Consider the following 26,928-nt stretch of genomic DNA (forward strand, 5'->3'; position numbering starts at 1 on the left):
ATCTATCTATCTATCTATCTTTGCATCCATCCATCCCCCCTTCCTTCCTTATCTTTCTATCTGTCTGTCTGTCTGTCTGTCCGTCTGCCCGTCTGCCTGCCTGCCTGTGTGTCTCTCTCTGTGTGTCTGTCTGTCTGTCCATCCAGTCCTGTCGGTTTTGAAAAAAATATATATATTTTTTTTGATAATGTTAATGTTATATTGTATTAATATTAATAATATCATTATTGATTTTTTTAAATTAAAGATCAGAGAGGACCACTGTAGACCACTTCATCTTAACATCAACAATTGGGGCCAAGAATCTGAGAACCTGTTTTAGTTTTAGTTTTTTTAGTTTTTTTTAATGATATAGAATAATGAAATTTATAAGAAAAGAATTAAAAATTCTACACTACTGCACTTCTTGGTTGATAATCAAATAACATTTGATTATTATATTCATTACTGTAAATGTTATTTTTGGTCATACTTGCAAATGGAAATATGAAATTCCATTCCTCTAAAGTGCACAAAAGGAAGTGAGAAAAAGGGATGGGAAGTCCATTATTGTAAAGGGTCATGATGTGCGGGTCACGTGGTCAGTGTCTTGATGGGAATGTCTCATGGACCTTGAAAACACCTTGTGCTTGGTCTTGGTTTGATCTTGGAGAAGCACAATACTGCCTTTTTGCAATACTACCTTCACATACCCTTCAACAAACACAGACCAAACTACCATAACAAACATAATCAAACACATTTATTGAAGGTAAACAAGCTTAACATGCAAAGCTTTTACAGATACTGAGTTTGCAGCATGTTTGTTTGATTTGTGTATTATCAAATGGCTTCTAGTAACTAGTTTTTAAGATACTCGCCAGCTTACAAATCATATATAGTGACTTAACTGTAATAACATACATATTTATGAGTTTCTTAATTACTTTGTACTCGTAAGTTTGGCCTCCTGCAATGTCATAGCTTACCCTGCCCTCGTTGATGCATACTCATACGCTGTGACTGAATGGTTTTGGCTTGCGTTCATCTGTCTGTTGGATCATAAATATAGCACCATCAGAGCTCCTTGGTTACACATTCATTGGCATTAATGATAAATCACCTGAGTGGTTGGAAATCAGATACCTGTGAAACATCCTAGAGCAGAGTAACTCTTATCTAAACTCTTAACCATGATTGAAGAGGTACTTAGTTTGTGAGCTGAAAGGATATATCACTTTCCTCTTTACAACACAGAACAGACGTGATGTATATGTAAAATTTAAAAACAGCTTCATCATTTGTCAATGCCATGTATGTTCGGCAATATTGCTTTGCCTTAAAAAGCAGGACACAAGCAACTGGATTTTCTGTTGAAGTCTCAACCAAAAGTGAGTTACAGATACTGGTAAAATTATTATGGTAGTTATCAGCATATTTTAAGGTACATAGCAGATTTTATTGGTTCAATCATATTCAATCATCGAATCAAACGATGGAATCACTTGAACATCTCCTGAAGTTATAACCTTGATAAGAAACTCCTTGTCAAACGGCTTTCTTATCCAGTGGTGATTTTCTGTCAGGCTACTACTGGACCATTCTACAAAACACAACCTCCATATTCAGTATTGCTCTGTTTTTTGTTAGACATTTATGCTCACCCCATTGGTGGACACCTGATACCAGACTCACCCGTGGACCCGAAGCCCAGATCAGACGTAGGAAACAAGAGCAGACTGAATTCAACAGTGATCTGTATGACCCCTCTGCTCAAATACAGCATTGCATTAAAAGAGCAAGCTACTCTCTCCCACTGTTAAAGCCCACTATGGCTTTGTAAGTGATACAGCGGCTTTTGTCTGCCTTACACAAGGCTTTCAGAGAGATTGATGAAGAAGAGAGGAAAGAAGCAGAGCTCTCTCTCTCGTTCTCCATCTTTTGTTCTTGGTGGCTTGGGAGAAGACACCTCAAGACATTAGTAACACAGAGCTGCAGGATATAGTCTTTGTATATGCATGATTAAAAGTGAAATTGTGTGACTGTGCATTTAATGGCTTGCGTTATGGTGTTCGAGGGCAACAGTCATATAGATCAGTTAGGAGAATTAATCTTGCAGTCTTGATTTTGAGATCTGTTAAGAAAATTAAATTGAGGCTTTGGTCTGGGTCTCTAAACATAGACTCTTAGTCTGGATGTGGGGCTTAACCTGTGGTCTCAGACAAGAATGTAGTCCATTTACATCATACTAAAGGTGATAATGACATTGTTGAATAATATCAATTAATTTACTTGAATAATGAACTGCATTTAAAGAATACGGTTTCTACGATTATCTAATTGTGAAAAGTGTTGAAAACTTTATTTTATGTCAGAATTTCAATATTGTATTTTTTTGCAGCAGTAACCATTGTAACCAATCACATACATGTTGCTGATCATGTAAATGCAGTGGCCACACAGATTCAATTCAGTTCATTTCAATTCATTTCAATTTAATTTAATTTAATTTAATTTAATTTAATTTAATTTAATTTAATTTAATTTAATTTAATTTAATTTAATTTAATTTAATTTATCCACAATCATTATTATTGATTGTGGATAAATTAAATTAAATTAAGTTTTATCCATAAATGCATGTTTCAGCATTGCATAAAAGAGAATGCTAAATGGAATTCAACCAAAGTTTAATTTTTGTCAGTGATGCCACATAGGCACTCAAACAGTCAGCTGAAACTGTGTTAACTGAGTGAAGGATTTTGTTGTAATGGGGTGTTCTAATATTTTCATGCTTGCTTTCTGTGTATAATTTATTCAAGATTTGAACAACATTTATTTGTTTTCATGCTGCTATGAGGGCCAATGAGAAATCAACTGTTTTGTCTTGTTTTACTGATGTATATACAGCAATGAATTAATTTAGCCTTAGATGTATAGCCTATATAACGAATATAGCATGCAATTACCCAAAACAAAAAAGGTATTTTACTGTAAATTATATTAACTGAAAATCAACAATCACAGAAAATTTGTAATATATATATATATATTACACACACACTAGACACTGTATATATGATTTTTGCTACAATCTTGCTGTTTTGGTCTAGATCTTAGTTTTGAGAGATCTGATTTTTGATTGGGTCCAGATCTGTATCTTAACTCCAACTCTGATATATAAATAGACTGCTTTATGGTCATTTCATTGTGATTTATCTTTACATTTCATCTATGTTTGTTCATAAATATGAACGCTGTTGTCTGTCATATGATGAGTGTATAGGCATGAGTTATTTATGCTGGTGCTTTTGCGAACGGCATTGAGCTGGTATGCTGTGATGAATTTGTTTGCATATGAATTGACGTGCATGTGACATTTTGTATGTGTGTCTGTTGTTATTCTTTAACGTGTGAGAGTGTCTCCCTGAGCGTCCTGTTTGGCATTCAGTGCGTCAGAGAGCTCGTTGATCACAGAGAGCAGTGTGTGTGCGTCTGTTCGGTGGGTAAACTCACAGTGAGCCCCGGCCATACCCACTTCTGTCCCCAGCACAAGCACACACAGCCGAGATGCTGCATTACTGCTAACATCAGCACAGAGCACTAGACACTGTCTCCCTAAACACCACATTACTCACCCTGCTATGGTAAATCTCAGCAAAACACACCCCAGCATCATTCACTGACTGTGTATGTCTGTGCTGGCTGATTTCTAAGCCGCTTTGCTATTGTTTGTCTCAAAATGGCATACGACTTCTGCAGCACGCTGTATGTATACTGCGCACAGTATGTAAATATGTTCCTGTAGGCTGTTGAATACCCGGGTGACCGGCTGTATTTGGCAAAACTTGCACTGTGCAAGCAGAGCGCACAGCATGAGATGCTGTATCCCACAATGCAATGCGCTCCACTTGACCTTCTACTTCCAGTGTGACAAATGAACCCGAGGCAAAATTAACTGAGATATTTAACCTCCATCTTGACTCATCATTTTATCAGACTGCCAAAAGGTTTCATTCTTTATACAAAATGGGATTAAAATGTTAAATTAATATGACTGGATTCCACTCAGTCTTGAGCTCATATAATAGTTTAGGTAACAATTTAGAATAGGTAACACTTGTTAACTATATACTATGACTTTTCTCTCAATAAATTCTTATTTTGCTACTTATTAATAGTTAGTAAGGTAGTTGTTAAGATTAGGTATTGGGTAGGATTAGCTAATAATAAATGGCTAATAATCTAGTAATATGCATGCTATTAAGCAACTAATAGGTGTAACCATAAAATAAAGTGTTACCTTTTTTGGTCACACTTTAGTTTGGGGACCAGTTCTCACTGTTAACTGACTATTAACTATGACCTCAAACTCTTGATTTGCTACTTATTAATAGTCAGTAAGGTAGTTGTTAAGTTTAGGTATGGCACAGGATTAAAGGAACTAAAATACTGTCATGAAGAATAAGGCGTTAATATGTGTTTTTTAAGCACTAATACAGCCAATATGCTTGTAATGTGCATGCTTATAAGCAACTAGTTAATAGTGAGAATTGGTCCCTAAACTAAGTGTTAGCCTACCTTATTTTACGTAAACTTGGAAAAAGCCTAAATATGGAAATATGGTCCAGTACGAGTTATAAAGGGATCTGGTTATTCCATGCAAACAGAACATCATGCATACTGTATACTGCAGATATCATGTAATTAAATATGAGTATGTAGTACATTATTCCGAGCATAGCCACTGAGAGTGAATTTCTGTGTTGTCTAAAAGCACCTTGAGACTTTTAACTGCTCTGGGATATAGTGCTAAGTGATTTCTATCTCATCTCAATCAGTGCGATCCATAAACTCCTCCAGCATGTTGTGCTGATGTAATATCCTGTGCCCCTGTGAGCCGGACTCCCTGGGAGAGATGGATGGAGCTCTTCACGTATGTGGCTGTGAACCGTCTGCTCGGCAGCATGCTTATATCACGGCTCTGCAGACTCCCCACTTCTCAATCACCTTCACCCTGTCTGGATGATGAACCCAAGGCCCTTCTCTCCTCTCTTTCACTCATATTTCTTTTCTCTGTCATTCTTACTCTCTTTCTGTAGCCTTTTATTTTCCTCTCCACATGCTCCCAAATCCCCTCAGCCTCCTGTCTCTGGTCTCCCCAGTAGTCTGGGTGGGTTCGGTAGCAATCCCTCTTTGCCTGCGTGCTGATAAGGCTTCACTGAGAGCTTTCAGATGTCTCTGATTATGTCTCGTCGCTTTGTGCTGTTTTCTGGAGATCTCAGCATCTCTCTCACAGCATCCACCACGGATGAATGAACGCCTTTTATAGCTATAAGGATCTTGAAAAGCACCCTTGTTGTTTTAAAAGGACATCGTGGTTTTCATCTAAAGGGGAAGCTTTAATTCCATCTTCCTTTTTTCTCACTGTTTATCGTCTTTCAGGGATTAGGATTGTGTGTGCATCTGTGAGGAAGAGATTTTGTGGATTATTGCGTATCTAGCCAAGGTTTTATCATTTTATTTTTTTTGTAAAATTTTAAGAGTGTCAATGAATAGGTTTGGTGTCTAAATGTGTTCCTGGAGGGCCACTTTCCTGCAGAGTTCAGCTTCAGCCTGCTCCAGTACACCTGCTTGATGTTCCTAGTAATCATTAAAAAACTTGATTAGCTGCTTATGGTTCGAGTTGCACTATCCATTTATAAAGTTCACACTAAGAGCTTAATATCTAACTTAGTCTGTACTTAAGTCATGTATGAGATCATAAGCCTATGTTATGTGTAGTTGCCTTAAATGAAGTTTACTGTCATTGAGCCTTCAAACTGCCTTCAGATTTGTACACAAATAGCTTTGAGTATCAGATTGTCTTGTTAGGGCTAATGTTTTAAACTACACTACTTTTCAAAAGATTGGGCTCAGTAAGTTTTTTTTTTTTTTTTTATTATTATTTTTTTTTTTCTTAAGTTTTTGAAAGAAACCTTTTTCTCACTAAGGCTGCATTTATTTGATTGGAAATACAATAATATTTTGAAATATTATTACATTTCAAAATAACTGTTTTCTGTTTTAATATTTTAAAATGTTATTTATTCCTGTGATGGCAAAGCTGAATTTTCAGCTTCATTACCCCAGTCTCTTCAGTGTCACACGAACCTTCAGAAATTATTAAAATATGCTAAATTTAATGCTCTAAAAATACATTTCTTCTTCTTATCAGTGTTTATGTAATATTTTTGTGGAAACCATGATACTTTTTTTTTCAGGATTCTTTGATGAATAGAAAGTTCAAAGCAATAGTGTATTTTGTTATTCACATACTGTAACTTTCAACTTCTCATTGAAATATGATACCCAAATAAATTATAAAATTATTATATTTAAATTGAAATTATATTATAGTATAAATAGTATATGTAGAAATTTAAATAATGTATATTCTGGAGCTGCATCTAAAATAAGTCAGTGGCAAAAGGTAAACACTTAAACTGGAAATTTAGACATTTTCTTATATTAATTGGCATTATGGACACAGGAAAATGTGTAGTTTAGACCAATTTCATGCTTGAGTGCCACTAAGAAATCATTTATTAATATAAAGTTCACTTTCTTAAAATGTAAACAAGCGTAAATGTCAAAATCATTGTAAATGTCTAAAGGATTGAAGTCTGTCACACAAAACTCAATACCATTGATATAATCCAATTGTCTGCCCAACCCTTATTTTCTGGTCTGTGGCTTTTGCAGACATTTCATTTATACTTAGGACTATTTTTCAACTAAACTTAATGGTGCAAAAAAAGTTGCCACTGGAGCAGTACCCTTTCAAAAGTACATTTTAACCTGTAAAAGCTGCATATTAAAGAGATCATATGATGTCGCTAAAAAGAACATTATTTTGTGTATTTGGTGTAATGAAATGTGTTTATGCGGTTTAAGATTCAAAAAACATTATTTTCCACATACTGTACATTATTGTTTCTCCTCTATGCCCCGCCTTTCTGAAATGCGTCATTTTTACAAAGCTCATCGTTCTGAAAAGTGAGGTGTGTTCCTATTGGCCAGCTATCCAGTGCTTTGTGATTGTCTGAATGCCTCAAGCCTGTCACGGAAATGTTACCCCCTTTGCCATACTTTGATATGTGTCCCGGTCAGAACACCGGTGCGATGAGACAAAAACAATAAAACCCATTACAAATGAGCCATTTTTTGCCAGTGGGGACATAATTACGGATTATAATGACTTATACTGTGTTTTTATGCGTTGCATTGCATCGCACCGCGTAATCATAAAACCATGTCTGCATTTGTGATCGGAGAAACGACAAACAACAAGTGCTACTCTACACCAGCGGTTCTCAATTCCAGTCCTCGCACCCCCCAGCTCTGCATATTTTGCATGTCTCTCTTTGTTAAAACACCTGATTCAGATAATCAGCTCATTAAAAGTGAGCTCCGTGCATGAACTGTGTTCCCATTGACATGGTCCATACACAGTGTTCATTGCTCCCTACTCCCTGAGCAGGGGAAATCTGTTTGTTTACTTCACTTCGGAACATTCATTCAAGGATTTGTGCTGCGCAACGTCTTCAAACACGGACAAGTGTGACATCATATACCTCTGTAAGTAAACACAATTTAAATTCACGTCTAGCTCACTTCAGTGCACTTTGATTGGAACATATACATTCGCTTCCAACTGGAATCATGGCGGAATATCCTGTGATGTCCACTTCGCAGGGCACTTACATTTGAATAGAACAAACGTCGGAAGCCATAAGAGAAACATACAAAATGTGTAGAGCAGGGGGGTGCGAGGACTGGAATTGAGAACCGCTGCTCTACGCTGCTCAAAACTCGCGTTTGAATCATCAGTGGCAAATCTTTTACATATGTATACGTACTTGGAGTCTGTAAGTCAGAACAGCCGGCATCGTAGTCTTCTCTCCCAGGATCAGGAAACAGTCCTCCATAAAATGTGCTGCACACATCTGAATATTTGGGTTCAACTGTTCTGGGACAGTGTTGTAAATACAACTTAACCACTGATTTCTAGTCGTGTCCTCTTTTGGAAGGCCAAATAAAGTATTTTCGCTTTCACAACGAAACAGGGTCTCCACGACATGGCGCCGGTGGCAACAATACTTCAGCGAGAATCAAAGTTTACGCCTTAACGTTACGTGTTTAAACAATGCATTGGCATGGACGAGTCTTAACTTTTATAAAGAATATCTATTTGGGTTTGAGACTTTAGTCTTTGCAACTTTAGGGATCTTATCTATTCACGAACAGCTTGTAACACTCCAAAGAGAAAGGAAAACTTGAAATCGCATCATATGACCCCTTTAATATCTTATAGGTATATATATTAGTATACATATTAAAACCTACAGTAAATGGTACATATTAGTACCTTTCGAAAGGGTACAGCCCCAGTGACAGCTTTTGTACCATTTTTATAAGAATTAGTACACAGCCCTATAGACTCTTTCATCACTCTTCCATTCATCTCTTTGTTTCTCTTATTTTTCAGAGGCTTTTGACATGGTCCTCCGTCTGGGTCGTAATTCCACTCTGACACTGTTACGGGAGGAGTTTCCCGGTTTGGGGGCCGGAGCAAGCGGAGCCGTCACACAGTTATTCCTAGAAATGTCCCTCTATATCCTGGGCTCGGATGCTAATGTAAACGACATGGTCTCTACCTTCTTCTCCCGCCTTTTTCCTTTCACCTACCGGCGTCTGCTTGGAAACGGGGCGGTGACGGGCATCTCGGAAGAATGCCTCCGTGGGGCCTGGAGGGGATCCTCTGCGTTCGGGTCTTTTCCCAAGCTGATGATGACCCGGCTGTCTCGCTCGCTCCTGGCCACTCGGGTCTTCCTGCAAGCACTGAACCTGGGCATCGAAGTGGTCAACACCACCCAGCACCTGCGTGCGGGCAGGGACTGCGGGCGCTCGCTGCTGAAGCTCTGGTACTGCCCACACTGTCAAGGCCTGCTGGAGGCCCGGCCGTGCCGCCCGCTGTGTGTCAGCACCATGGGGGCGTGTCTGGGGGGAGCGGCGGAGGTGCAGCCTCACTGGAGGTCATACGTGGAGGAACTGGGGTCACTCGCCGCTGCCATGAAGGGGGAGCAGGACATTGAGGCCGTGGTGCTCAGACTGCACGTCATCATCAGACAGGCTCTCAAACAAGCCGTGGCGGCCAAAAGCAAAGTCAGCGCACAGGTGAGTGACACTTGGTCTCAGAAACAGGGTGAGAATTTGAGCGCTGTAGGCGATTCCAGCCATTTTGCCAACTTCAGCCGTTTTGCTAACACCCTCATTCCAAAACCTCAACCTCCAAAGACATGTCAGCAAACCCAGTGTCAGCGGACCAGAACGAGTGAAATGACTCACAGGGAAAGAGTGTTACTGATTGGCTGTTAACAGAGCCTAGGGGTATAAAAATCCAAAAAGCTATCAAAATTTTTCAGGACACCTCTTTCAGTATAGTTATATATAGTTATACATTTACATGCATAAATATAGTCAAGCTCTTTATTTGTCTGGCTAACATCACACAAGATTCAGATTCCTTTATGATTTTAGTACTTTTAAAGAAAACATATTTGAAAATTGTAATATTTTAAACAAATAAATTTAGAACAATTATAGCTTTACACAGAGTTTTTTTAATGACTTTTCAGTCTTTTTAGAGGCAGTTTAAATGCAATCCTATAATTGGCCTTTAATTGACTATGTATTACTAACTAAAAATGTGGTAACGTTTAATTTATTCATATATCTAAAAAGAAAAACACTGACAAAGTGCATAATATGTATCTTTATTATCAATTATTTAATTGACTAAATGAATGATCAGAAGTTTTGCGTTTTTGCAAGCAAGTGCAAAACTGGTGATGAACATGATATAATTTATGTAATTTCACCAATCTCATATTTTCTCCATCACAATGTCTGAATAGGGACTGCAATATTACAAATGAATCAGAGAAGGTTTGTCACAGGATAGGTGTTTATTTTTGGAGTGTTCAATTCTTGCCTCATTTTCCTTCTGTAACCATTTCAGATGTTCATCTTGCGTAAGATCACTCTAAAACATTTTTACCCAAACGTTTACTCAGGAACTGATGAACCTTCTCCCTGATGGCCCTTTCGCAGGGGCAGTAGGAGTTTAAACAGCAATAACACACTCCAGTTGCTAGTCTACGTTAGCGAGATCAGGAGGACAAGTGCTCATGAAATATTGAACGTGAACAATGGAGGAGCTTGTACTGCTTTTGCATGACGGGGACGACGTGCTGAACTTTCCACTTTAACACTGAGTTTCCCATCAGCGCAAGACACTTACACACACGCTTACCACACCACAATGCACTCACATTATTCATCAAAGCTTCATCTCCACTTATCCCCTCCTCCGCAGTGTGTAAAATACCCCACCTTAGGTTTATGCCGGTACGGCGTGGGTGTGTGTGAGTAAGTGTGTGTTTATAACGGTGGTTGTGTTTGGTTCATGCAGTATTTGTGGAGATCAGAGAGGCCTTTGATAAGAGGAATACCAACATGTTATTTATTCCTAAAGGGGTAATCGAGCTACTTGATGCGGCTCCTGTGAAGTTTTAACAGCAAGGTCCTGGAGGAACTATTACCTCTTATACTTTTGCCCATGTAACCTCACATTAAAGCACTACAATGTGATGCACATGTAAAAATAACCTCACTACACACTGCCATAAGCTGTTAATATATGCAATCACACAAAATTATAATATTTCCACATCTTAATGTCGTCATCTTTCCTGCATATGTCTTTGCCTATATATGTGCTCTAGAAACGGTCAGTAAATCCGTGCTCTGGATATCTGGGAGAGATGCGATATTAAAGTCTGTGTTTACTCAGTACAGGTGTTTGTATGTTCAGCCAGACCTCCATATATATGGTAATGCGGCCTTCAGTGTAAAGTGCTGTTGACCCTGATGCTTGTGAAACTGGTTCTGTACTTTATTGCTTAATAACGGGACAGTGCGTGTGACAGAGAGAGTTTCTCAAGTTTGAATTTAGCACTAGTAGGGCATCCATGTATTATATTCATCACATAACAATGAAAAAATATGAAGCTTTACACATGACATTCAGGAATAAAAACAAGATTTTGTGTCAAGGATTTAGCTAAATAAAAATTAGTACACAATAGTAAATTAATCATATCTGGACCACAGTTGAACTAAAACAATGAAGTAAATTAATTAAATGTGGGCACAGATGAAGTTGCAGGAATCAATTCTTAATTCATAGCCACAATATCTTTTTTTCTGCATGTCACGCATGAACTATCACTGCATTTACCAAATAAATTCCTAGATGTGCATCAAAAAGTCACTTTGCTTTGACTTTTTTCATAAAATAAATTCACACTCAGGATGGAAACATGGTGTTGAGGAAGATACTTAGAAATGTAGCTAATATTTGTTTATAATTTAAAATACTTAACAGTGAATTTATTTATTTATTACTTAACAACTAAACTGAAACTATGAAAGGATGCCGTTTTTAATGCATTATATAGACAATATCTTTAAATATAAAACTGTCAGATGATATTTACTTTTTTACAGTCAGTGTATTATTTATTTGGCATAAAAAGAATGTGGATTGGGTGACTGCATTGAACATGAATTGGTAAAGAGGTGAATATAGTAGTAAATCTAGAAACACCTGAATCTATTAAGCTCAAAAATACAGCAGAATTCAACTCCTTTAAGTATTTTGCTACATTTTATTAATTTTTTTGAACACATTAATTTATGTAATACATCTGACTTCCCAACACTACTGAGAATTTTTTTTTTAATCAAACAAACTGATTCATGATTCTGTATGAAACAGCACAAATACAGTATTTGATTACTGTAGGCATTCTATAACAAAAGGCAGCATTTATAATGTTATAAAAATAACATTTTATAACGTTACACTTCGACTTACTAGAAGAGTATTCTACAGTACTCTGAAAACAGCTGAAGTACCGACACTAGTGAAAATGTAGTTAAGTTTGTGGCATTGATGCTTTTATCTATCCCTCCAACACTGATGGTTAGAGCACATGTGTAGGTGTGTGACCTTTCCACACAGTTTTTGAGTTTTGAAAGCTAAAGCTTCACAAATATAGTAAAGTCCTTGGTTGGATTCAACAACTATAGAGCTTAGCTTCTGTCAAGAATCGATCCAAAACTTTGTGACATCCATGCCAGTCTTCACTCCGGTGTGTGATTATCTGTGTTTAAGCTCTTTCTGTTTGTGTTTATCTTTTCAAGGGAACAATGCTAAAGAAAAGAGGGTTTGTGCTCTTATTCTTTCCTTCACTTATCCTTTTTTTCTCCCTTCTCTGTGATCAACAGCTGTCGACCCAGATACAAAGGACATGTCACAGGGAGAATGGCCAATTAGGCTGAAGATGGTGTTTGTGCAAGTGTGTTTGTCTGTCAGTTGGCTGTAAAGTGCCGTCTGCATGCCTGATCCAAGCTGAGTGACTATGATTTTCCTCCCTAGACGTAGCCTGTGTTCTAGGATGGTCTGTGCAGGAATGAATTCAAGGAAGACTGACATTTTAAATTTGTCAAAATGCCACTGCTAAGCCAAAGGTGCATGGGTGTAGATTTGAGTATGGACGATAGGGACATGTCTCTACTAAAGTTAAAAGACTATTGAATAATCCCTAGGAATATTTCTAGCAATCACAGCTGTCAGAATGTAGAGTTGCAGGAAAATACATTTATAATTTATCATAGACTTCTGACTACAATTTGATCTGACCTTAAATCAGAACAAACAGGGTCTGTCTAAACAAATATCAACTAATGCATTTTAATGTTTTTTTAACAGAGAGTGTAAACATTCACATTTTGTTCTTGCAACTGTAGTATACAGCAGGTTTTAAAATGAATAAAATTATATTTTTATATTATATTTTAAAATAAAAGGTTTCATTTGTTCGCACTAGTTAATGCATTAACTAACAAATAGCAATATAATTTTTTAACGTTTTTTTAACCTTTGATGCTGTTAGTTAATAAAAATGTTAAGTGGATTAACTATTGTTTAAAAATGCATTAGTAAGGTTGAGATTAACATTAATAAAGATGAAAAATGCTGTAGAAATATTGTTAATTGTTAGTTCATGGTAACAGATGAAGTTAGCAAATAAGAAACCTTGTTAGCAGTTATTTATTTTATTTATGCATAAAGTATTTGATTGGACATTTTAACAACAAACAAATAAAAAAATTAACTTCCCTGTATAGTTTGATTATTTACAATAAACAAATAAATAAATGACTTTTCCAAAATAAGAACAACTGATTAGGAGCACAAGTTACTTCTCTGTATAGTTTGATTAAAACTAAACCTACATCTTTTCAGTGGTGTCTGTTCTGGTGGCTGTTAACCATTTTTCATCCTTTTGGCTTTAGCACCTTCAGAAGTTTCCAGAATGATTCTTGTTCTTACCTGAATCTAATTCTGTTGTAAAACAATATTACATCTCAGTGTGAAGAGCCCTGTGGCCATGTTCTATCTAGCAGTGTGACATTTCACTCATCAAACCTCTCATTGAATGTGCTCTTTCTTTCTCTCATTTCTCCTTTTAAAGTGTGCCCCCTCTCTCTTTGCTCTGGAAAAGAATGCATGATTTATGAAGCACTATTTTTACCAGTTACTGAGCAGAAGCGAGGGAGCAATGGCGACAAAAGAAAGAGAGAGGAAGAAAGAACAAGACTGAAAAGCATACTTTAAGGGTGCATGAAAGTGATGGAGTGAGCAGAAATATGTTTTCCGGAAGCCGATGTGTGCCCGAGGGACTGGAGCTCCTCCTCCTCTGACCTCGCAGCTGTAAACGAGGAGGTGCAGGCAGATTCTGCTGTAGTTACTTCTCACCTGACACCGAGGACGAGAACAGAACAGACCTGCGCTGTTTCACACCGACTCATAGCACCTCCAAACTCTCAGACTGAACACCCGGGGGAACATCTCTCTTTTCGTGAGTGAGTGACTGCGACAGCTCCCAATAGATGTGACATCAACTAGATATCTAAACTTATCAAAAACATGTTTGGGGCTGGAAAGAATTCTTAGACAAATCTCATGCTCAATTCATTAGATTAAAATAAAACAGAAATATGGTGAAATCTTATTACAATTTAACCTTTTTTTTAAGATGTCATCATTACTTCAGTCTTCAGTGTCACATCAGATCCTTCAGAAATTAATCTAAAATGCAAATTTGGTGTTTGAGAAACATCAATGTTGAAAACAGTTGTGCTTAATATTTTTGTGAAAACCATGATACATTTTTCTAGAATTCTTTGATGAATAGTTGTTTTAAAATAACACCATTTATTTGAAATCCATAAAAAAAAACTTTTGTAGCATTATAAAGATCTTTACTGTCACTTCTGGTCAACTTAATATGTCCTTGCTGAATAAAACTTTTATTTTCTTAAAATAAATAAATAAAAAACTCTTACTGACCTCATACCTTGTATAAAATGGTCTGCATTGGTAAAAATGATGGCAGCAGCTCGGTTCAGGTATAAAAGCACATTATGAGAATGGATCTGTTGTGAAAAGTCAATCTAGAAGGGTCTTTGTTTTGCTTGATTATTATTAACAATGTTAAAATATAGTTTGTTACGTTAAAAGGATAGTTCACCCAAAAAGGACATTCTGATGTTGTTCCAGACCTGTATGGATTTCTTTCTTCTGCTAAACATAAAAAATAGGTATTTTGAAGAAATGTTAAAAAACGTTTTTTTTTTTTTTTCTTCATACCATGGAAGTCAATTTATGGTCAATAGAAGAGACCAGCAACTGTTTGGTTACTAACATTTAAATAAAAAAAATTTATGGTCAATAGAAGAAATAAACACACACATGTTTGGAAGAACTTGAGTGTGAGAAAATAATGACAGAAACTGCCACTTTAAGTATTATTCTTCTAATCATTCGTCAGTGTTTTCTTCACAAAATTGCTAAATAAAACACAATCACATATACCACCGTTACTGACATAAATCTACTGACAAACAGTGCCTTTGTTAATTTATAAAAATAAAAAAAATTAGTAGATCATTATTCAAAGTTCCGGCATTTAAAGTATATTCTTTAAGCCACTCTGAATGGTGAAAGACAGGTCCAGGAAATCACTGTATTCTTACTTAATTTCAATCTGACATGGCTCTTTTTACGCCTTCAGAATGCAGCTTACGCATTACTGTACATCAAATGCGCTGTCAAAATGATTTCTGTTTTATAGACACCCAAAGCTAAATCTTTTATCCCTAGCTAAATCTCCGCTTATGGATCTTACTCCTGACATCTGATGAGATAAGCTGTATTCAATAGCCCATACACACACACACACAAAAACACCTGTTGTTGCACCTCCGCTGAATTTGGCAGCATTTTAATCAGCAATTTAGTGCTAGTAACTTTTGCACCACTCCCATTTTCTGGCTTAATCTGGCTATGATTATTATTAGTATTGAACAATGGTGATGCATTAACAGTTATTTTAACATATGTGGGTTTTTCAGCACTCCTCTTTACTCTAACCTTTTTGACTCAAAGGCAGCTGCATGTTCTTTCCGTAAAAACAATAGTTATTTAATTAAATATGATTTGAGTCAAAATGTTGATTTTGTTTTTTTAGCATTTTAATTTAGAGTTAGAAATGAAAGTATTTGATTTGCCTAATAGTTGTTATTGTCAAGCATGCAAGTGCTTGGATTTTTTTCCTTGTTGGGGATGGATTTAATATATTAATAATAATTAACTTAAATACTTTTAAGTCATCCTGCAGCCCCCTTTGGATGTTTTCTGAGGCCCCCTAGTGAGCCCCGGGCCCCTGTTTGAGAACCGCTAACTCTTAACCAGTGTAAAATTACTGCATCATGTGGTCTTGAATGGCTTATTGCTTTGGTATCTCAGCAGAAATACCAGCATTGTCTTCTACTTGGAACTCGTTTATCATTTAACCTTCACATATGATTCATTTTGTATTTTCAGCTATGCTGATAAGCCATTGTTTCAGCTTAGGATGTATGTCTGTATTAAACATTGCGCACTCATGTCATGAAGTGTATGTGAGAGTGAATTTGTTTTATATTAATGAGTGTGTGTGTGTGTGTGTGTCTGGTCCTAATGCTCCTCTCAGGGGTGTGTGAGGTACCGATAAAAGGCACTGGATATTTAAAGAGCCTCTCTGTGAGACGCCGCTTATCTCACTGTTACTGTTAGCCAGCACATCCTCTGTCGCCTGCCTGATATTAATACCCCTCTAATGAGAGAAACAATCACACAGTCTCACATACACAAACCAGCTCTATACTCCTGTGCCACAGCTCCCCAAGGGCCCTGGATACACACATACACTAACACAGAGACAAACACACACCCAATCACATTAATCAAGGCCGTAGGGACACAGACTCACAACACAGAGTAAATTACAGCAGGAAAGAGCCATGTTTCAGACCGGCCACTAATGATTTCCCATGAGCACACACCACAGAGAGCATTAGGGAAGAATGTGTGGGTGTCTGGGATTATAGTTGATAGTGTACATGCAGGTTTGCAATTGATAGTTAGAGTAGAATCCATCGGGAAGAGTGTTTTAACATGAGCAGAGGAGAGTGTTCAGGTTTTGCTTAAAAGTAAAGAGCTGTTCCAGTGTAAATGATTTGGAGGAGGGAACATATTTGAATGTATAATTTGCAGTCTGCAGATAAAGCTGTTTTTCACGTCACAGACATCCAACACAAATATATAAGTATATTCAGGTGAGGCAATAACAGGTTTACTGCTAATAAGTGAAAGCACTATATTAATATAAGGGTTAAAGTAAAAAAAAATTCAGAGCTGGAATTTTTTTCCGGGGCTTGAGGGTTGCGTGGGCGGACACATACACAATTACAAAAAAAGAAAATGATTTTCCTTGAGACTAACTAATAACGTATCTGCCATTGCCATTAGCCCTTGACAGGCTCAGACTACAGATTATGGTGGGATATTTGAAACCGCAAAAACAAGAAAGGTTACTCACTACGATATGGTGCAAACACATGTAACATTTAGGATGCTTTTGATATCAAGTATTGCTGGTTAGCTTTGTCCTTGACAGGGTACAAGATGACCTACAATCTAATACATTAAAGGGATACTCCATCCCAAAATGAAATTTTTGTCATTAATCACTTACCCCCATGTTGTTCCAAACCCCTAAAAGCTTTGTTTGTCTTCGGAACACAATGTAAGATATTTTGGATGAAAACCGGGAGGCTTGAGGCTGTCCCATAGACTGCCAAATAAATAACAGTGTCAAGGTCCAGGAAAGTATGAAAAGCATCGTCAGAATAGTCCATCTGCCATCAGTGATTCAACCGTATCGTTATGAAGCGACGAGAATACTTTTTGTACACAAAGAAAACAAAAATAACAACTTTATTCAACAATTCCTCTCCTCTGTCTCTCTCCAAATCAGCGTAGCGCCATTTTGGCAATTCTGAGCTGTACGCAGATGGTGTACGCTATTGATTTCCTTATTCAAACTGATTTTTATTTCATGAATATATGATTGACCTGAAGACTGAAAGCTATGTCAAAAACTTGGAAAATTATGAGCTTTATCATGCTCATAGACACTAGGGGTTGACAATACACTTAGCTCACAAGGTGAGACAAAATGACGATACTGTTTTAACACTTGAAGAAATTTTCAGATGACAAGATTTTTGTCTTTTAATCACAAAAAGTAAAACAATGCAGTTGTATTTTGAAATGTTTTAACTAATCTAGTGCTTAACTAATGATATTTTTTAGTAACACAAATAGACCTAAGTGAAAACCAGGCTTTAGTATGACTATATTTCTATATGAAGTAACGATGAGGCAATAATAACTGGCCTCAAATAAAGTATCAAAACCAAGTACATGGTTTTATTGAACAACGCTGTTAATATGCCTATATTATAACAAATACCTGCAGAGGGCGCCAATGGCCTGGTGATATTTCATGTGATTCAACAACGTTTAAATCCATTTAATTTTAATATTTGGCTACATGCAAATTCAGAAACATTTATTTTGAAATAAATATTTAGAAATATGTTGATGTATTGTCCTGTGTTGGCATAGGTTTAAATGATTTACGTTACAAATCAAGCGAGTTTTCCCAGATGAACGTTAAGCAACCCAAACTCACTGCATATGCACAGGAAGAGTTTAGCCCCTTTCACACATACAGTCTTTACTGGTAGATTACCGTTAAGAGATCATGTGTGAACAGGATCTTTTCAAAAATCCCAATAAATTTGTTCTGGCAATGATATCATTCTTATGGAGATGACTTGATTACTCTGAGCTGTTTACAAAGCTCCACTGCTTTTTTAATAGCTTTTCTATGTAAATATGACGCTAGATGGAAATCTTTGACCACTGCGCCTCGCAGCTTTTTCAATGTGTCACACTCGAGATCCAGGCTTCTTTGCCATTCATCAACCAATACATGTCTCGTATTTATTCGAGCAAAAACAAAAAATTCTCAATTAATATCAATTTTAAATTTGAAAACAGTGAAAGCTGTCTCCCACACATACATAGGTAAACTCGAACTCATGAACTCGAACATGATATCAACAAGTGTTTTTAAATGTAGGACTAATTTTTTTTCCTGCAGCCAAATGCCGCACACCGGAGATCCGGCACGGTGCCAGAGAACTTTAAGCCCTTTTAATATGATGATTTGCATCCCAAAATACATTTTAGAGGGGTTTAAGGAAGAAGCATTGTGCATTTCAAATTATAACCATTTACACAAAAAGCAACTAAAATGTAACAAAAACATCAAAACATACACCATTAAAGTAACTAAAAAGTTATTCATCAAGTCATGTTCTCGTTTATAGAATTACCTTAATTTTTTAAAAGATGTTTTTTAAATAAGAATAATAATAAAATAAACAATATTACACATCACTTGTAAGATGTTTTTCTGTTTTTTCATCACATTGATCTCTTTTTTTTAACAGAGTAGCTTGAACATAGCTTGGCTATTTTTGTATAAAGTAGTTTGTAACTTTGATACCTGCACTTTTAAATAGATTGGGTTTTAATGGGATATCATATTACTTGAGGAACCACAGATAAATACAGAAAAAAAAAAACAGTAGAAAGTGTTGCAGGGCTGGAATATGTTGCGTCAGGATTGCGTTTGTGTCGAGGCGCTCTGATCCGATCTTCCACTGTAGCACTTTTGTCTCGTCTTGTTCTGTGTTTTGCTCTTTTTCTTAATCTCTTTAATACACGCACACACACACACACACACACACACACACACACACACATTCACGCACATCAACAGTATCTATTTGCCCTCCCATGGGCTGTTTGCTAGAAAGAGCTTCTATTGATCGACTCTGATAATCATGTCGTTTAGCTCAACAGCAGTTTGTTGCTCTATTTGTTGGTGTGTGTGCAAATTTTATGAATGACTGTAGGGTGAATCTGATGTTTCAGAACATGTTCAAAAGTTTATCTTCTTGTTATGTTTAGCCACAGCGACCGATCCCGCAGTCCGCATGAAGATGTCCTTGTACTATTGATCTCCTGTCCCAGATCCCATCAGAATTCCAGAGCCTGTTTAACCAGACACACACATATACATTCATGAACAAGCAGGCAGAATATGCCACAAGCATTACATGGCAAATTTACGCCCTGGACCAGTCCCCATGGGAAATTAAACCAACGGCAAATCATTAAACCACAAGCTAAACATTAAGAGGCATTTGCATTTTTATTGCACCTGAAAGAATGGCAAGACTCCATTATCTCACACAGCCAGTGTGGGAGCGGGGTATTACTATTATTATGTTGTCCCATATAAAAACAATAGTGTTTAGTGCTCATGAGAAAGGGAATGAGAGGCTTGTTTACTTTCACTACGTCTGCAAAGGGTTATGATTATTGAAAGAGCGCAGCCAGAGTGTCTGACAGATCCAACAATGCCTCGTTTTGTTATGTAAATCCTATTGTCATCCAACCCAAACAAACAAACTGGAGGCAAATGCGTCACCATCAGCCAGACAATTAGCTGAATGGGGAGGAAGTTTTGCAGGGACAGTTTGTCTCATTAATTGCTTTCTCAGCTGGACATCTTCCAGGACTGTGTCCAAGAGTGATCATATTTAGCCCTTCAATCTTCTCCTGTTCACAGGTGAGCGGGATATGTGCACACGCACCCCCGCGAGTGTCTCGTGCTGCGGCGCTGTCGGCAGAACATGCAGCTGCCTCGCCAGTGCCCCACAATCGTCCTATGGTGAACTTTGACCCCGATGAGACCCTCTTTGGACGCCGCAGGTAATGTCATAATTCAGTTTTCAAAAAGTTTGTATGTGACGTAATTTAAAAAAAAAACATCAGACAGTTAATATGAAAACTCTTTTCCTAGAGTAATAGTTTATCTTACTTTCTAAATGCATATTGTGAATGACTAATCTGTGCATTTGTTGTTGTTGGTGTTGTTTTTAGCTTGGAATTATTTTTATACTACAAAATTATATATTTCTTTAAATTAAAATGTCTGAACATATATATATTAGGTTTAGATTGATAACAAATGAAAGAAAAGGCCTGTTGCTACCTCCCTTAGATTGCAACTTTATATCAACCTGACAGTGTTGGGGAAACAATTAATTATACTATTATTTATAGGCAAGTCTTAATAAGTGAGTCACAGAATCATTCATTTTTATGATTCATTCAAACCAGCTGATTCACTCATGAATGAAGCAAGTGACCCCTGTATTTAAGAATTGGTCATTGAATCATTGACTTACCCAAGTCATTCAAAAACACTGAAATATTCAAAATGAAATGTCACTCATTGTTGCTGTGAGATGCAGTTGTTCTGTTTGGTTTCAAACTATTTTTGTTGGCAAAATAGTTTGTGCAAAAACAGTTAATCATCTTGTGATCTTGCATAATCAGAGCTTAAATGCAGGCGCATGCTTGTCAGGCACAAGCTTAATTGAGAATTGATGCCATGGGCCAAATTTAATTAAAAACTAATATTAAAAAAATTATTTGAAATCTTACAGAAATGCCACTTATAAGTCAAAGACCAAAAGGACAGGTGTTTGTGCATCACTTTGGGTTTGGCGGTGCACGTCTGTTTGCACTTCCAAATATATTCTGATTTCAGACCTTGTGCGACAACTCTTAACACCATATTTGACAGGCTGAGCACAAACAATGAATTAAATTCCAGTCTGTTTCTCACTCAAAGTTGACTTCAAATAAATGGCCATTTTTATGGCACTCACTGTGCTTTTGGAGCTCAACTGCCTCACTGATTCTAATGGCTGATCTTGTTATTCAGCTGTAATGATACAAGAGGATGAACTCACTACTCTTTACATTCAGCTCTTAAAAATGCCAATCAGCAGATGAACATACAAATGTTCTTGTTTTTATTTGAATCTCTTGAGATTCCTCAAATGCTCTAAACACTCCAAGAGGACTGCAAAGCGTTGCTGTTATAGAACTGACACCAAGTCAATTCAGTGTAAATCTAATGAGTGTATAATAAATCTGAGAAATAGGAATTGCAGTCAACCATAATGCCGTTCTCATGCATCTCTTCATACAGCTCACATCTTCTGATGCTGTTTGTGTGAAGTGCATTGAGATGCTGTAATAGACTCTCCACTCACACTCTCTCCTCTTCTGGCTCTCTCTTCCTTCATGTTTTCTCTGTATAGATCTTCACTGACCTTTTTAGGGGTCTTACAACCAAATCAAACAGTCTATTCTGTGCTTTTGAAATTTTGAAAGATGCTGTGTGCAGGATTTTTTCTATTTCTGTACTTTTCTTCTACTTCTTTCAACATCAAAGATAAGAAATTAGAAAAAAAAAATTGTACTTGAGTGTAAGATGTGTTTGAGTTCAAATTTTGACTTGATTGATGTATAATGCATAGTATTTATTAATATGTATGTATGTGTAGTATATACTGTACACATTCTAAATGTAAAAATCTAGTAATTGATTATATGTCTGTCACATACACTACCATTCAAATGTTTGAGATCAGTACCTTTGAAAAAAATCCCTTATGCTCACCAAGGCTGTGTTTATATGATCAAAGAGAATAAAAACAAAAAATTCAACAATATTGTGAAATATTACTATAATTTTAAAGAACTATTATAAAGAACTATTATAAAGTTAGTACAACTTTATAAGTCATAATGTCTTAATAACTATTCTAAAGACTATTATAACTATTATTAAGACTATTAAACTATTATTATAACTATTATAAAGAACTAAAAAATATTTTAAAATGTCATTTATTCCAGTAATGCAAAGCTGAATTTTCTTTTTAGTCTCTTTAGTGTCACATGATCCTTCAGAAATCATTCTAATATGCTAATTTGCCGCTCAAGAAACATTTCTTATTATCAATGTATAAAACAGTTGTGCTGCTTAATATTTTTGCAGATACCTTTTTTTTTCAAGATTCTTTGTTTAATAGAAAGTTTGAAAAAACAAAAGCATTTACTTGTAATAAAAATCTTCTGTAACATAAATGTCTTTACTGGCGCTTTTTGATCAATTTAATGCACCATTGCTGAATAAAAGTATGAATTAAAAGAACAAATAAAATTAAAATAACCTTTTACTGACCCCAACCTTTTGAATGTATAGTCTACATAAAGTAATGCTTTATTAAGATATTTGTTGTTTTCAAAATCAGTTTAAAAATCTGGCACATGAGTCATTGTGGGTGGAGGTATGTTCACGAGTTGAGAAATGCAGTGTGTGTTTGTGTATTTGTGCTGTTAGTTGTGGTGTGTGTGTGTATTCAGGCTGATGGTGACAGAGAGATGCTCATTAACACATGCTTTGTCTCCTGCCGTGTGAGTGACATTGAGCTGCCTTCTGCCCCTCTGTCCTGCGCAGTTCCACTCTCCCTCGCTCTGATGAACAGATGAGAGCCAAACACAGTGGGCTGTTTCTTCTCAAGCACAATGTCAATTAACAGTCAAAGCGTCTCAAATCAACTTAGCCTGACAGGAAATGACAAGTAATGGAGTAGATCACGTTTCACACTGCGTTTGTCCCCAAGCCCATTTTCATTTTTCAGATTTTTCTCTCTTTTTTCTCCATGCCCCTCAATTTCCCCATAAATCCCTGTATCTCTGTTCCACGGATTCTTTTTAATCTTGCCTCTTTGTGCACACCATCTAATTTAATTTATATTCTTTGAGGCCACTTTCTCTCTCTTTCTTCTCTCTGCTGCTCTCTTACTTTCTCAGTTTCCTCTCTGTCTGCCGCAGGGAGTTTATCTCGGGTCTGAGGGGCTTCAGTCAGTTCTACAGTGGCCTCGGAGAAGCTCTGTGCAGCAAAGAGCCGACGGCACTCAACAGCTCCCTCTGCTGGAACGGACAGGAGCTGACAGACAAGTAAGTGTTTCTATCTGATGACCGTGTAACTACATACTAATACTGTGTTCTTCCATTTTTAGACTCATATTCACAATACGGTGTGTTTTAGCGTATAATAAAGACATGAATGTTTATTTAAACATTAGGTAAATTCATTAAGTGGCATCATTCTTCTTGCAGAGATAGTCTCTGACATGTAAGTAAGATTAATAGTTGGTGCTGTGCAGCAGAACAAGTGTTTTGAATCATTGTGGTTACTATGGACTCTTGCCAGGGTAGACAGACAGCATGTTTAATTTGATACAAAGAAAAATGAGTGCACAAGGGAGCGTGTACAGCCTGATGAATAAGTTCCAGGTCACATTTAATTTTCAAAGCCCGTGTTTTCCCAGAGCATTTTGTCCAGCGGAAACATATTTTCATTGTTTTATCAGCCAAAAGATTGGCATCAAGGGACCAAAAGTACAACCGATTGAATGGACTGTACAGCTATTCCTTTGCAGCCTTGTTTTCATTTGTGTCAGATTAAATATGCTGTCTCGCCTCACTATGGATTATTTTGTGTATTTTAGGCTAGCTGGAATGCTATTGTGACCAATCAGCATCCAGAACTCCTTGAAATGTTGTATAATATACGTTATTTCAAAATGGAAGAGGCTTTTATCTCTCTACAACCCATGCACTCTCTCTATTAGTGTTTTTATTCTGACAGTTTTTGCTAAGTGGGTAAAAGTAGCATATATTACAATAGAATCAGCCTCCTAAATGCTTTGCAATATTACTACAATCTCAAAATGGCCCCGAAGAGACATATTGCCCCCGAGCTTGTCACAAATCTTGAAGTCTAAAAAGCTTTCTGAATAAAACGGAGACAGCGTAAGTGGCTGGTAGCTAAGCGGATGATTTTGTGTGTGTGTATCTAATGAGTTTGGCAGACTCCAGTTCCATCTGACAGGCAACAGGGTGTGAATTGTGATGTGGTCTTTGTGGGGTAACTGATGTCGGGTGGAGGTGTGGTGGCTTCCCTGTTCTTGGCTAATTGCTCTTTCCGTCGTTCGCTCTGTGACTGCCTGTGCCTGGCTCTCCATGCGCCCTTTAGAACCCAATTTAAAAATTGTCATATTTCAGTACACCATGTCCCACATGCTTCTGTCCCATAACTCTCTCACTCTCTCACAGTCCAAATCAAGTTAAGGTTGGCAAATGACAATAAATCAGTGCATCCCTGACCCAAACAGAAAAGCTTTAAGAGCTGCAGTATCTCATCCTAATGACTTGGAAATATCAGCTCAAAACTGAAGTGATCATTAAAGTCAGCATGAAATCAAAATGGATTCTTTTTACTGTCTTAATGCTTGTTCCTGGTCTTATTGCACGGGAATGTTTTATCGGTGCACATTATTCAAAAGAAATCGGAATCTTTAATCAAAATGAAATAACTTCCTCTGAAACGACTGTCCTTTTTCGTTAATTGTCTGTTGGATAATGTTTACCAGTAGCCAAATAGCTATTTAGCCGTTTTATCAAAAAACCATCAAAAAAATAAAAAACTACTACTAACAACAAAAAAAATTACCACAACACATTTTCTCAAAAAAAAAAAAAAAATTTTTTTCGCTTTGAAATGCATTATATTATAGAACAAAAATGAGTTGACTTTTCAGCTGACTTTGAAGAATCGTGTCTGTTTTTTTTAAGAATTATTTTTAAGGAAGTTAAGAATGTTCACATACGTTATCTTGCATAGCCTATTAAAGAAATTAACAGTTTTATATTTTAATTCAAATTTCTTGATGAAGAATTACACATAATACTCAGCACTAACAAAGGAATAGTTCACTCAAAAGTGAAAATTTGCTGAAAATGTTCTTAAGTGTGGCAAGTGTCAAGAAGTGAATCATAGAATCATTCATTTAATGATTTGTTCAAACCAGCTGATTCGTTCATGAATGAAGCAAGTTACCCTTGTATTTAAGAACTGGTCGTTGAATCAGACTTTTCATTCAAAAACACTGAATTATTAAAGAAAAAGAAACACCACTCAGTGTTACTTTGAGACGCAACTGTTCTGCTTTGTTTGGAACTATTTTCGTAGGCAAATTAGTCTTTGAAAAAACTGTAAAAAAAATGTTTTTCATTTCATACAGAGCTGAGTACAGGTGAGCATCTGAGTGTTTTTTTAATTCATATCCCACTAATATCCATTCTTGCCCTGTCTGTTAAGCATATCCTTTTTGTAATTGTTGAAAAGGTGTGTGTCTGTGAGTGTATGTGTCAACATTACAGCATTATGCACTATTAGCTGCAGCTGTTTGCTCTCCAGTAAGTGCAGTTGAGGAGTAAACGGTGGTGAAATGGCCTGGTCACAACAGCATAGTGAACAGTTGGCCTTAGGGGACAGACAGCTGTGTCAGAGGGCTCTCAGGCCCTCAGGAGTTAATTAGGACCCAAGAGAGAAACAGATAGGGGAAGAGAGAACAAGAATAACGATGCTGTGCCAGAAATGTCCGTTGAATCTCAATGTCATTCTTGGCTTCTAGTGAAATATCATAATTAATTCTGGAATGCGTTCAGACTCATTTTATGCAACGTATTGAAGACAGAGCGATCCTTCACATTCTGTGCTGGGAAGGAAGCCATCTTGATTGTGCCAAAGAATGTCACTGTTTATGTGGCCCTGATAGATCAAATAGTCGATTAAAAACTGTCAAAGCATAAAGAAAATTCATTAAATGCCACCGTCACATAAACACACTGAGCAGCTACAACTGCATTGCTGCTCATTCTTTCATACAAAATACAAACTGTGCTAAAATGTTACTTCATGAACAATTACTGCAAAAGATGATTTGAATGTAAAGTTCATTCCTAGCATCCCTGGTGTTTTCTAGAAATGAGTTTTTCTCCTGTGCTGGAGGGAGTGCAGAGGAGCCCTCAATGTCAAGGATCAAGTCACCAAAACTCTGGCACAGATTTCTGCCTTCTAGAGAATCAATTTTAGCATCCTGAATATCTGCCTTTTTAGCCAGTGTTTCCTAACTGTTATTGTCTTATGTGCTTCCACAGGCCCTTCAGTTCAACTCAAGTAGCCCTTCATCAACTCCAAACTAGAATCGTGCTCCTCATATTATACTAGATATTATTTGGTGTTATAAATTATATTTTTAAAATGTCAAGAATTCAACAATTCACTGTTAAACTAAAAACCAATACATTTTGTGGGTGAAAAACTATGACAGCATTTAAGTGGCATGTTATAAAAAAACTAAGATTACGAGATTAAAGTCGTAATATTTTGAGAAAAAAAGTTATGAGAATAAAGTCAAAATTACGAGAATGTCAAAATATTTTGAGAATAAAGTTGAAATATTTTGAGAATGAATTCGATAAGATGAATGATTCACATGAGGTAAATACAGCAATTTGTCATGCCACATTAAATAAAT

The 26,928-nt window shown here is 36.6% G+C and overlaps 1 protein-coding gene across 2 annotated transcripts in view; it reads left to right on the plus strand.

The window, feature by feature from the left end:
* The window catches only part of gpc3 (glypican 3), a 128,000-nt gene that overhangs the window by 61,422 nt on the left and 39,650 nt on the right, over positions 1-26,928 (plus strand). For both annotated transcript variants that reach the window (XM_042738499.1, XM_042738500.1), the window contains 3 exons: positions 8,510-9,198; positions 20,247-20,389; positions 23,375-23,500. In XM_042738499.1, the coding sequence (XP_042594433.1) occupies positions 8,510-9,198; positions 20,247-20,389; positions 23,375-23,500 (958 nt within the window). The remainder of the gene's footprint in view (positions 1-8,509; positions 9,199-20,246; positions 20,390-23,374; positions 23,501-26,928) is intronic.

This window comes from Cyprinus carpio, chromosome B14 (genome assembly GCF_018340385.1).
Source record: "Cyprinus carpio isolate SPL01 chromosome B14, ASM1834038v1, whole genome shotgun sequence".
NCBI lineage: Eukaryota > Metazoa > Chordata > Actinopteri > Cypriniformes > Cyprinidae > Cyprinus > Cyprinus carpio.